General features: G+C 34.9%; 1 protein-coding gene across 1 annotated transcript in view; it reads right to left on the reverse strand.

The window, feature by feature from the left end:
• Window positions 1-5,873: 5,873 nt before the first annotated feature.
• Window positions 5,874-13,227, reverse strand: part of LOC135231871 (ephrin type-A receptor 7-like) — a 79,422-nt gene continuing 72,068 nt past the window's right edge. The window contains exons 4-5 of the mRNA XM_064289070.1: window positions 8,300-8,455; window positions 5,874-7,295 (exon numbers count right to left, since the gene is read on the reverse strand). Coding sequence (XP_064145140.1) covers window positions 6,886-7,295; window positions 8,300-8,455 — 566 coding nt within the window. The 3' untranslated portion in view covers window positions 5,874-6,885. The remainder of the gene's footprint in view (window positions 7,296-8,299; window positions 8,456-13,227) is intronic.

The raw sequence follows: 13,227 nt of genomic DNA on the forward strand, positions 1-13,227 counted from the left end.
TTGTCTGGAATGACATCTTGTTCCTTCCATTGCCTGGATGACACACAGGTATAAAGGCCTACCACCCTCTGTTTAATTCAGGAAAATTCTGAAGGTCCATTACTGATGAAGAACCCCCACATGGGGTTAGTTGAGGACTCCAATGAGACTACAGGACAACTCAACTTCCCCTCTAGTCATTCCTGCTACCTTCACTTCTCTTCTGGTGATGTTGATCCCTAGTGCACTCCCTAGTAAAACTCATTAATTTCCATCTATGTGTCTACTTCCTGAGGAGCCAAACTTGGTAAAATACATACATTCTAAACCTCTTTAAAGAGGTATCAGTTTTTATCCTAATTCCTTAGTGATGCTTTGCAGAGTACACTAACAGTTTTCAACAATAATTTCTATATATAGGTAGGCCCCAACTTAGGACAGGGTTTGTCAGGAAGACTCTGTCATAAATCAGTTTTGACATAAGCTGAATACCTATTTTTTTTTTTTAGTTTTCATTATTATTGCCTTTTATTATCAGTATCTTTATAAATCTAATCTTCATTTGTCTTTGGGGATTGTCATGAAGGTGATAACATTAGCAAATAACATGGTGCAACATTCTATGTGGCACATATTACTAACAAAAAGATGTACAAAAAAATAAACAAAAAGGACAGTTTAAGTGCAGTTTGTGGTAACTTGAACTGTTTTAAGTTGGAGAATACCAGTGCATATCACTCAGCAATCAATGATTTGCAATCAACAGTGATTAGTATACAAAAAGAGCTCTGTTAGATGGTGGAGAAACAGATTAAAATGACACAGTTCCTGTCCTGAAGGATAATGGCAAAGTCCCTTTGAGGAGAGATCACATATTATATTTTTGTATTGTCTTTTCTAACAAAGTTAAAAATTGTTTAGATTATCTCAGAGTGAATGAAGATACTATAGAAAGAGAAAGTAATTTTAGGGTGATCTGTTTTTATTAACTTTCATACTTCCACAGACCATTTTTATACTAATTTATTTGGTCTGTGGAAGGACTATAATGTTTTAACTTGGGGGGGGGGTCCTCTGAGGCCCTAGAGTATGACTTATTGTTCCAGATCTGGAAAAACCATATCCATTCTTAGAGAGTTAGGTTAACTGGCATCTTTTCTGTGAGGTCTTCCGTTTTTCCACAGGTAGAATGACATATTCCTCCAGCATGTTGTTCTACAGCATGCTTCACATTATAGCTACATCATCAGTGTGTAAATAAATGTATATCTGCCACAGTGTCAACTCCTCAGAAGGAAAGGACCATTCTTAACCTTCATCTCAACAGCATCTAGACACTAAGTGCACACTAATTAGTAATTATAGATACTTAGCTGAATATATGGTCGCTATCACAATGGCAATGGGTGTAGGTAAGCTGAATTAATATCAAAAAGTTATATTTAAATATTCAGTTCTTCAGAATACCTGAAGCTTTAAGATCATATTTGTTCAACAGAGCTAAGGGAAAATGAGAGGATCATAATGCCATAAACCAAATGTATGTTTTTTCCCCCTCACATATTTTTTTAAATATCTCCAATGTACATAAGCTGGATCTCTGTGATTTCACTCTTAATAAGTCAATATCATCCTTAATAAAACCAACATCATTACAAAGGCATATATATTTCAGTCTGCTTATGTATATATATATATTTTTTATGTAATGTTACCAAAAAATACAAAAATTATATAAATGGTAATATTAATGAATTAAGCTTTTTCGTATACTTCTCATCTTAAATATTGGTTTAAATAAGAACTTGGAGCTTAAGATAATTTGTGACTAGATAACAGTCAGATTTTATATAGTCCAAACAAAATTAGTTTTTCCTTCTTAGAAAGTTATAACACTTGATTGCCAATTCTGGGCCCCAATCATTTTTCCCCACATTGCAACATGTCTTGGTGCTGCTATTTCTAGCACTGCAATAACAGAAATGCCACAAATGGATGGCTTTAACAAACAGAAATTTATTTTCTCACAGTTTAGAAGGCTAGAAGTCTGAATTCAGGGTGCTGGCTCTAAGAGAAGGTTTTCTCTCTCTGTTAGCTCAGGAAGAATATTCTTGAACCTTCTGAACTTCTGCTCCTGGGCAACTTTCCTGTAACTTGCCATCTCTCTTCCCCATCTGCTTTTCATATGCTTGTTTAATCTCTTCAAATCTCGTAAGATTGACTCAAAATACACCCAACATTAATGCTGCCTCATTAACATAACAAAGATGACCCATTTCAAAACAGGATAATAGTCACCTAGAGGTTAGGATTTACAACACATATTTGGGGGGGGACACAATTCAATCCATAACATTCCACACTTTGGCCCCCTAAAATTCATGTCCTTGCAACATGCAAAGCACATTCACCCCATCACGTCATCATTGCAAAAGTCTAAAATCAACTCCAAATCCAAACTCTCATCTTCTGAATCATCTAAATCAACTCCAGGTTAAGACTTTAGGCATACTGCATCCTGGGGCAAAATTTCCCTTCATCTGTGAACTTATGAAATCTAGATTACAAGTTATCTGTTTCCAAAGGACAATGGTGGAACAGGTACAGGTAGACATTTTCATTAAAAATGGGAGAAATTGGAGGGAAAGGGGATAACAGGCACTATCAAGTCCAAAACCCAGTAGAACAATTTATATTAGCTCTCAGGACTTGAAAATAATCCTCTGCTCTCTGAGGCCATCTGGGCAACAGCCCCACCCTCCAGACTCTGGCTGTTGGCCATGGCCTCTAGATTCTGGGTAGAGGTCCCTCAGCCCTAGGCTTCAACTCCGTCTTCCAGGTCCACTGGGATGGCAACTCTGCTCCTTCTGCTCTGGGCAGCCCCATTTGCCTAGTCCGTCTCTGTGGTGACCCTATCCCTTGGTCCCTGCAGTCCCTGTTCTGCCCCTTAGGCATGGCACCTCTGCCTCTCAGCTTTGGGCAGTGGACCCATCCCCCTGGCACACCCTTCACGGCAGCCCCACACTCCAGAACTGAGCTGGTGAAGATCTGACTCTTTGAAACCTAGGAGGTTGTGGCCGCATCTTTGAGATCCAAGAGACCATGGTGCCACTCTTTGAAACCAAGAAAGCCCTGCTTCCTGTGCTCTTTCCAATGGTTCTGCTGATCTCTGATCGGCTCCGGGGATGGTCCTTTTCTTTTCCTGGAGAACAAGAGATATAGCTCCTGTAGCCCGTTTCCTGCCTGTAGATTTCCAAGAGGCAGGCAGGGTTCTTTAATTTTGTTCTTTCTCTGTTTCCTTCAATCTAAGCTGATGTATTTTCTGCTGTGATAGTTGGTTAGATCCACCTATCGCAGGCTTAATCGCCTTGCCAAAAGATTATGGAGCCATGTCCCTGGTAAACATTCTAGAACAAGTGTCCTTAGTTTGTGCAACAGAATTTTCCAAATCTTTAAGTTCTGTTTTCATTTTGCACAGTTCATTTTTAAGTCCATCTCTTTCCTCTCGATTTTACTATAAGTACCAAGTGACCCTTTTAAGATCTTGCTTAGAAATCTCATCAGCCAGACATCCAAGTTCATCACTTCCAAGTTCTACCTTCCACCAAATATTTGAACATAATTCAGACAAGTTCTTTATCACTACCTAAGACGCATCGTCTGTCCTCCATTGTTCAATCACTTGTTCATGTTCTTTTAAAGCCTCACAAAAATGCACTTCCTGTCCACATTTCTAGCAACGTTCTGTTGCTGGTGCAATATGGATTCTCTAAGGCAACAGAGACTTTCTCTATAGCTCTCCTCAGTTCCTTCTGAGTCCTCACCAAAATTTCCTTTGATGTCCATAACTTTACCAACAGTCTTTTCAAGGCAATCTAGGATTCTACTATTACAGAAATAAAGATTTAGTGTGTTTTGCCTTGACAAGTTAACAAAGAGTGACGTAAATAGAGGATTAAAAAGCATTCATGTTACTACTCACTGCAATAGCATTTTTATGACAATAAAGAGTTTTAAAAATTTTCTTTAGTATCATCTCATTTAACAAGATAATAAAAGAGGTAGATATTATTTTATACCCATTTTACTCATGTTTAGAAACCTGGGTGGTGTAGTGGTTAAGAGCTACGGCTGCTAACCAAAAGGTCAACAGTTCGACTCTACCAGGCACTCCTTGGAAACTCTATGGGAACAGTTCTACTCTGTCCTATAGGGTTGCTATGAGTCAAAATCAACTCAACGGCAACGGGTTTGGTTTTTTTGTTTTACTCACATAGAATTTTAGTGATCCAGCCAAGAGCATGTGCTTCATAAAGGCAGAGAAAGGGCTGGAACCCAGGTCCTTTAATGCCAGTGTCCCTACTCCTATCCTGAAGAAAGGACTGGAGGTCTTCAATGCACTTACATTTACACACACACTGATATGGGGTGTCTTAGTCTCAAGTTCCAGACTCCAAACTTAATAGTAAAGGAACTGAGAAGTGTACACATTACCTTTCAAATACTGGCTGATTATTTTCCATCCTTACCCTTTATTCTTTCCCAGGCAGATGCAGATTCTCTCAGTAAACCTTTTATTCTAGGAATCAGGGAATTGTTGATGGAGGATAATTGACCAGAGATCCAGATTTAAATTTGTTATTGAAGTGACTGCAGCATCAACTAGGTAGAAGGTGATGCTCTTTAGTTAATGCAGAATGAGAATTTCAAGAACTAACGTAGGTTTTAGTGGACAGTCATGAACTTAAACACAGTTTCCAATCATACCCTCCTTTATAAAGGGCAAAATATTGGCAATGGGGGGCAGTGGGTATCCAAACACAATAGAACAGTAGTTATTAACAAATTGCAAATTTCTTCTGTTAAAAAATAAATTAAAACTACTACAGTTTAATTCTTTATTTAAATGAATTTGTTTTTTTATAGTAGAAAAAGCTAACAGTGTAAAATCATGAGTTGTTCATGATGTAGTAAAGACTAGAAAATTGTGAACTAATATTTTAATATAAATGTATAAACCTAGTTTTCTTTTTTAACCTTGATGATATCTGTTCATTTGAAAAATTTGAAGAGCTTAATGAAGGCATAATTTTCATACCATAAAACTTATTAATATTAGGTATACAATTCTCTTAGTAAATGTACAGAGTGGGCAACCATCACAGCAATCTAATTTTTTACATTTCTATCATTTGTCAAAAACAAAAGATAACAAGAAACTAGTTTGCTCTTAACCAGAACACAATCAGAGCCATTTTGCTTGACTACTGTGTGATATTTCATTCATGAATTTATCGAAAATGTGACCTATGTGACCTATTTAACCCAAGTATTATTAACTTTTTTTATTATTAACTTGGAAAATTAAACAGTAGATATTTAAAGAGCAAGAAAACATCTCAAAAGTGGAATATGTGCTAAACTCTATAGTATCAGTTCAGCATCTCTGGGTCATATTCAAAAGTTAATAAAATACTCTTTCTTACACTTGATATCAGCAGTAATAAAATAAAGCTATTCTCACTCCGTATGCTAAGAATTTCTGTTAATGTTTCTAAATCTGGTGTCACAACAATGCACCTAAAATGTTTCAAACCCACTTGCCATAAAGTTATGGCAAATTTCAATACAAAGCAACATAAGTAAAAATACTCAATGCCAACAGCATTTCAAAAGAATAGTTAATAGGATAAATATTTTTAATAAGTCCAGATATCAGTTATTTCTTTTGTCCAGTTTTGAAGATTTAAAAGTTTCTATGTTATTTTACCTTCAGACATGTGCTTTTACACAGGAGCTCTGACGTGACAATGCCTTTTAAATAAACATCAGAACAAAACTTTTAGGATAAGAAGCCACTAAGCTGTTCCAAATGGTAAGCATGAGACCATAAGCACAGTTTTCACTCTGTAGATATAATTTAAATAGCAACATTTTATTAAAATTGGCATGAAAAGGAAGAATAGATTAGTCTATGCCGAAGAATTTAGGATAAAACTGGTTAATAGTTGACGGCCAGCCAAAGACCAAGAGGACCTTATTATAAGCCTATTACAATGCTCGCACAACTCAATGCTCCAGCGCAGGTTTAAGTTTATTAATGACAATGACATAGCACTTGGCTCCATCTAATACACAGCATATTCCTTAAGCAGTTAAGAATTTTTCAAAAGATTGAGAAAATCCACAATTTCTGAAATGTTCTTCAATAACATGATACTTCTGAAGGTTTAGAGACTCTATAATTTCTGAAACTGCCTTCCCAATTTGTATTCCCAAAACACACTTACGCCAACAAAGAATCACTGAGAAGAGCATCTCAAAGGCCAGTAAGAAAATATGTGGAAAAACTGCTTTTCGGCTAAGCTACAAGCTCACAATTATTGGGGTTATGATATTTCTTTTGAAACCCTCATGATATCTGCCAAATACTTATTCTAGTATTATGGCCATTAATGTGATCACAAATCTATTGATGAACTTAAAATTCCTTCATGCAAATTTAAATGCAGACTTGCCACATATTACACAGATCATATTCTATGTAGTATAAATTGGTTAATACTAAGACTGTGCAGCTGACTTTTACATTATTCTTAAGTATGTTCAGATTATAATCATGAGCATGTACCACATAAAAAAATAAAAATGTGGGAAATATCCTATACCGCATTTTTTCCAATATTTTACCTCTCCTCCTTCTCTACATCTTCCAACAGAACTGCTTGTTTTATGTCAGTCTTAACTGGTTCACATTCATCTCCTTTTATTTCTCCTACCAGATCTTTGGTGGAGATATTAACAAGTATACTAATGGTTTAACATGAAACAGGAGAAACAACAAAGAAGTTGAAGGTGTGAGTAAGCAACGAACTAGAATAATCACGTTCTGTATAGACAAGTTAACTAACTATTGAAGGAAGACACCTCACTTATGCTGGTGCATTGTTCACTCAGTGAAAACAAACACAAAAACATACCTGCTTGACCAGTGGTGATACTGACAGCCGCAAAGAGCCTCTGGGATCGGCTTAAGTCGGAAACTCCATTTACAGCTTCAACTTCAAAAGTATAGTTAGCGTGGGCTAGTAGGTCCATGACAGTGACATAGTTATCCTCTAATCCAGTCTGCTGGGGCATGTATCCAATGTTGCTCCCACAGGGAACACATTCACCCTGTTCCCAACTGCACCGCTTACACAATATTCTATAGGTCACATCATTTCTCCCCCCATTGTCGGCAGGAGGACTCCATTCCAAGCTTACTGTGGTTTGGTTGATGTTGAAAATGAGGTTCTGTGGTGCAGATGGAGGTCCTTTGAAAACAAATAATAAAAAAATAAGCAAATAAGCAAAAATAGAAATTACACTAAAGTAAAGAAAGGATCTATGTGAGGCATTAAGCGAGTGGCTCAATGACCAAAGAGAAAACTAGCTGAAACGCTTTCTTTCAAATAAACATTTCATTACGAGAAATCATATAAAAGCCTTCTTGAATTCACTTGGCAAAAGGCTTTATATATTTTCTGTTTAATACATAAAAACCAAAACAAGATAGCAACTGTCTTTGTACTTTTGCCACAGTCTTTGGCTATTTTTCTTGCAAGTAATTAAAAAGGAACAGTTAATACACCTAAAAAAAAAAAAAAAAAAAACAGTTGTACGGTTGTTTTAAAATAGTTTTCCTTTAACCATATCACAAAGAATACATTTATTCCTTCTTAATGTGCTAAAGAATTATTTATAGTAGTGTCTGGGGTTGGCTTTGGATTTGGATCTCTCAACAAAACCAAACCCACTGCCACCAAGTTGATTCCAGCTCACAGTGGCCCTATAGGACAGAGTAGAAATGCCCCGTAGGGTTTCCAAGGACTGGCTGATGGATTGGAACTACCAACCTTTTGGTTAGCAGCAGATCACTTAACTCCTGCACCACCAGTGCTCCTTAGGTCTCTCAAACTTTCATTAACTGAAGTACCAAGACTCTTGCTCTATTCAGTACTGGAATTTTAATCCAAAGCCATTATTTTTTAATCACACTTCATATCTATGCAAGACTCTAATAATTTTTATATTTTATTTATATACATGTAAAACTGTTAGTAAAATGTATCTTGATTTTGCAGACATGAAAATTACACTGAAGGTGACCTAAGATATATCTATTTTATAATATTGTTTAACCTTGTCTACTCAGAGAAAATTTAAGACTGAGAATGTATTCACAAGTTCAATACCTATCTCAAGGATGTCACAATGTTACAAATGAATGGATGGGATGGGAAAGTCCTTCTTTACTTACATATTCCTAAGAACTTACTTGTGCAAGCCACATACGGAGGGTCAGATGGAGCCCTGTAATACCCATCTTCACATTCACATCTCGAGGAGCCTTCTTTATCAGAAAAACTGTGAGTTGGGCACCGAGAGCACTGAAGATCTTGAGAGGAAGATTTGTAGAACCCACGGCCACAGGCTGTATAGGCAAAAGAAAAAAAAAAAAAAAAAAACAGTGAAAATAGGAAGATGAGAGTAAAAAGAACATTATTATTTTAATTTTAGTAATATTTAGCAAAGAGAAAAGGTACAATTTGATTTTGTGGAAAAACAGCTCTTTATGATAAAATATTTATTTTAGTGAATATCAAAAACCCAGTTTTAGGATACTACAATTTTAAAGCAAAATAACCAAAAATAAAAAGGATACAACAACTTGCCCATGCAGTTAGAATCAGGAATTCCAAAGTTTAGGGCCCACAACTGAATACCACTGTAAGTTATTTAGACAAATTCTTAGGATATTTAATTCAGAATAACTTTGATTTCAATATAATTAAGTTGTTTGTTGGTCTGCATCAGGACACTTCAAAGTTATATTTTCTTAATCTAATATAGATGTAAATTAACTTTTTATCTTCTAATTTTGTTCATAATAAAAAATATTTATTTTAATTAACAGCCGAGAAATAATAATGATATACTAAAATTCCACCTGAATATGATTGAAATATATGCCCTCCCCAAATTTTCAGGAAACTTGGAGGTGTAATTTCAACCAATTTAAGTTATAAGACAGGTTGCTTTCCACTTGTTACTAAAAGTAGTGAAGTTTCATGGATTGGGGGATTGCTGTACCACCAGAAACAAGGAGAGAGGCACATGAACTGTAAACAGATAACAACACTGTTTCTCCTCCTCCTCTGAGATAGGTTAAGGGCTCAGTCACACTACCATAGCACTGCTCTAGGCAATGGCCAGACATATGCAGAGAACATCTCTGTTACTACCTAGCAAAGTTGCTCTTATTCACTAGATTCTACTTGCTATTAAATCAGGTCACTGTGAACCGTTTAATATCACGGAACATTTTATATACTTCTTTTTACGTAAAGTTTAGCAAGTTAAAATTTTCATTATTTCAACCAATGTTTCATTAAACCAAAACAGGACAGCAATTGTCTTTGTACTCTGACAGCCGTAAATGCTTCATTAATTGATGGTATCATACATTGAATACATTCAATGTACTTTTAATATTAAATATATGAGTAGGTATTTAAATGTTAGTGACTTTAAAATTTAACCAAATACATAAACCATATCCACAAATAAATATTAGTGAATATTCAACATGAATTCAATTATAACTTTTAATTTCTTAGTTTCAAGTTTATTTTCATGTTCTCAACTTGGGCATTGTTCAGAAACTTAATTATACATTCACTCTTGGGGAAAAAAATCAATGAGTCTAACCTACTAAGACGGTACATTCTCAGAAAGAAGTTGAGTCTTTTTCTACTTTTGTTCACATGCTGATTATTTGACACGTAACTCTGATATAACTGAAATTTCAAAATCATCTTTTGAGTTTCACATGAAAGATAAGTATCCTAGGTAACTTAAAGGCTTAACTTAAAGAAATATTATATTGCAATAGACAGACAGACAGGTAGATGATAGGTAGACAGACAGACAGAGATACCTATATGGAGAGATAAATGAATATCTAAATAGAATTTCAATCATCTCTTTGTTAAAATACGATTCATTATTGCCCTCAGAAGCCAGTCAGCTGTGTTGGTTTCCTCAATTCATATCAGTAGAAAGCACTTGCAAACATATTAAATAAAGAAGTTTAAAGCATCTTCACATGTTTTTAGTAGCAGTTATTATAAATGGAAGGCACAGAGAGAACAATGACATTGATTACACTATAACAAAAACATAACACTTTAAGGCATTTCTGAAAATATGATCTTGCTATCTAAAAGAATGGTTAACTGGTAGGCTAAAGGATTTAGCATGGATTTCTCAGGATGAAAATTCTTTTCTTATGAACCTTAGGAATAGTTTAAATATTCACGTATCTTGATCTATATATTATCTGTAGCTCAAAGAACAGAGCCTATGATTTGGTAATTTATAAGCATCTCAGAGATAACGTCCCACACAACAGAGAATATGATACTTTACTCACAAGCATTAAAAGTAAAAAGAGAAAGAGACAAGTGTCCTGAGAGACAGAGAGATGTATCCTGATAGCCTTTAATGACATTATGTATTTGTATGTGTGTTCACTTGCTTTATAATGAAGGGGAGGTTAATGAGCAGGGAGGAGATAGGGGACACAACAGTAACATGATTTTGCATCTCCAAAAATAAAGGTTAAATAAAAATAAAGCAAAACAAAACCAGCTGCCATCAAGTTGATTCTGACTCATAACAACGCTACAGAACTGCCCCCATAGGGTTTCTAAGGAGTGGCTGGTGGATTTGAACTGCCACCCTTTTGCTTAGCAACACATCTTTCAATACTTTTTTTTTACTGGGTTTTTTTAGGTAGCAATCTACCAGGTGAAGGCCCTCAGAATTCTTACTCTCCCATTGCAAATAAAGTTTTCAACTAAAGGGTTAGTCCCACTTTCCTCACAAATAAGAAAGTGTACTTCTTAACATGATTTACAGAGCACATATGATGCCTAGTATAGAAAAAATTAAAGCTCTTATCACTCCACTTTCAAATTGCATTAAATTCCATTAGCATTTTAACAGATAGGAGAACAGATCTGAAGTAAAAGGAACCTGTTCTTCAAATAATTCCATTTCGTCTAGGTTAGAACTGGACTTAAAACACAAGACTGATGACACTCAGCCATGTGCTATTCCACCAACCTTCACTGCTGAATAAGCCAAAGTTTGACACTCATTTAATAGTCTCAAGGGCTTCAGCATTCCTAAAAATTAATTTTCAATGAGCCCCTATTATACTTTTATTATACACATTAATAGTTTAAAGCTATTACGTTAATCTAGAAAACTATGAAATAATACCCTAGCACACCTTACAGGGGAGATATTAAATAGGTAGTCTCAATTTCACCATGCATTTTGGCACTGAAGATGCCTGCAAAATTACGGAGTACGTGTGTGGCTATCATTAAGCAGATAATTGTAGAGGCATTACCGGAAAAATGTGGTCATAAAAGTCTTAACATTTTTTCTTTGAAGTAATATTCTGTCTCAGTTCAGTTAATATTGAAAATAATAAGTTGTAACAAGATAGTTTTCATTTAACCTCTACGGAGACTATCAATTTAGAGTTATTAAAAATAAGTGCAAAATCTTTGGAGCTATAGTGTTAAGAATAAAGCCTGGAACATGTGAAGACCTAAGCCATATCTCTTAGGATAAGAGTGAGCAATTAGCTGTTAAAAAGTTTTAAAAGGGAGTAACAGATGCTCTGAAAATCAGAAATTGTGATGAGGTATCTACATGAAATAGATAGGATCAAATACTCAACGAGATAAATTGGGGAGAAGTGGCACATCTGAAGTCATCCACATAAGAAAGTATTAGAAGAGCTCTCCAACTGCTCCCAAAAAGGCTACGAAGAAATCCAGGCAATTTCTCCTCTCTGTAAATGCATCTGGTTTTCCAAAAAGTGCTGGTAAAAAAATCTTTAAAGGTAAATTCCTTCTGATACCTCAATCAAAGACAAATTCTCTTTATTCATAACCATGAAATATACAAGAGTAACTTTCTAGAAATGTGCAGTAGCAGAGATTTACTTTTTTTTTCCTTTGCTTTATTTCTCAATTTGTTCAATAGTATTTGAACTTGAAACAAAATCTAATGAGTATAATATGTGCACATGGTAAAGTTAGTTACAATAAGAAACATACCATTTTAATTTCCTGTCTTTGATGATTTGGTTTTTTAACTCAGTATTCTTTAAAAAAGTAATCTTTCACTGTATTGATGAAAATTTGAGATATAAAATTTGTTTTAAACACTTAATTACTTTTGAAAAATACTCTTTCACCTATTATTTTAATAACACTATTTTTCATTGTTACCACAACAGCCTGGGATTGATTCTTTTGACTGTTTTTTCAATCCATAGGGCCTTAATGAATAAAATAACATAAGTTCATTATTCTAGGGTCAAGAACTGTAATCTTATCAGATTGCATAAACTAAGCAAGCTTTCATTTAGTCCATTCTTTAAACAGAAAACCACCAAAGAAAAAGAGAATCTAGGACACACATAAAACTTCTGAATACTAGACAGTTGCAATACGATCTACTATATCTACTAAATTATATTACATATGCTATATAGTATTACAATATATGCTCTATAAAAAATATATAATTATATTTAATTTCAATTATTTTAAATAAGAATATATATCTAACTAAATTGGTTCAAATACTATATTGAAACTTAAATTATTTTAAGGAAACACGAAAGTCAGTAAGGCTTCTCACATATAACTAAATTCTGAACACAAAGATATTTCAATATACCGTGAAACCTGTGACAGCCGGAACTAGAGGGGACTGCCTTGTTTTTTGGGGTCTCATAAGTTTTCCACTTTCACAGGGTGCAATCACCACTTTCCTGTTGCTCTGTATTTAGTGGGATATATTTGAGTTTTTCTTCTCTGACAAGTCTCTGCCTTACACAGGTTCCGGCTTTCAGACGTTTTACTGTATAAGAAAGTTGATATTAAAACCTTATATGATGATACTCAATTAAATTATCCTAACCATCAGGTAATTCCATAGTAGTCTTCAATGGGTATCAAGCATTTAAGCAACAGGCTGCCAGGCATGAGGCAGTTTGTGAACAGTTGGGGTGCAGGTATGAACTCCTCTGCATTCTTAAATTAAAATCCTACAGGCTATTCTAAACGCCACCAGCAAATATTCACTCCTTGCACTTCTTTAAACCAAGCAATTTGA

The sequence above is a fragment of the Loxodonta africana genome, chromosome 1 (genome assembly GCF_030014295.1).
Source record: "Loxodonta africana isolate mLoxAfr1 chromosome 1, mLoxAfr1.hap2, whole genome shotgun sequence".
NCBI lineage: Eukaryota > Metazoa > Chordata > Mammalia > Proboscidea > Elephantidae > Loxodonta > Loxodonta africana.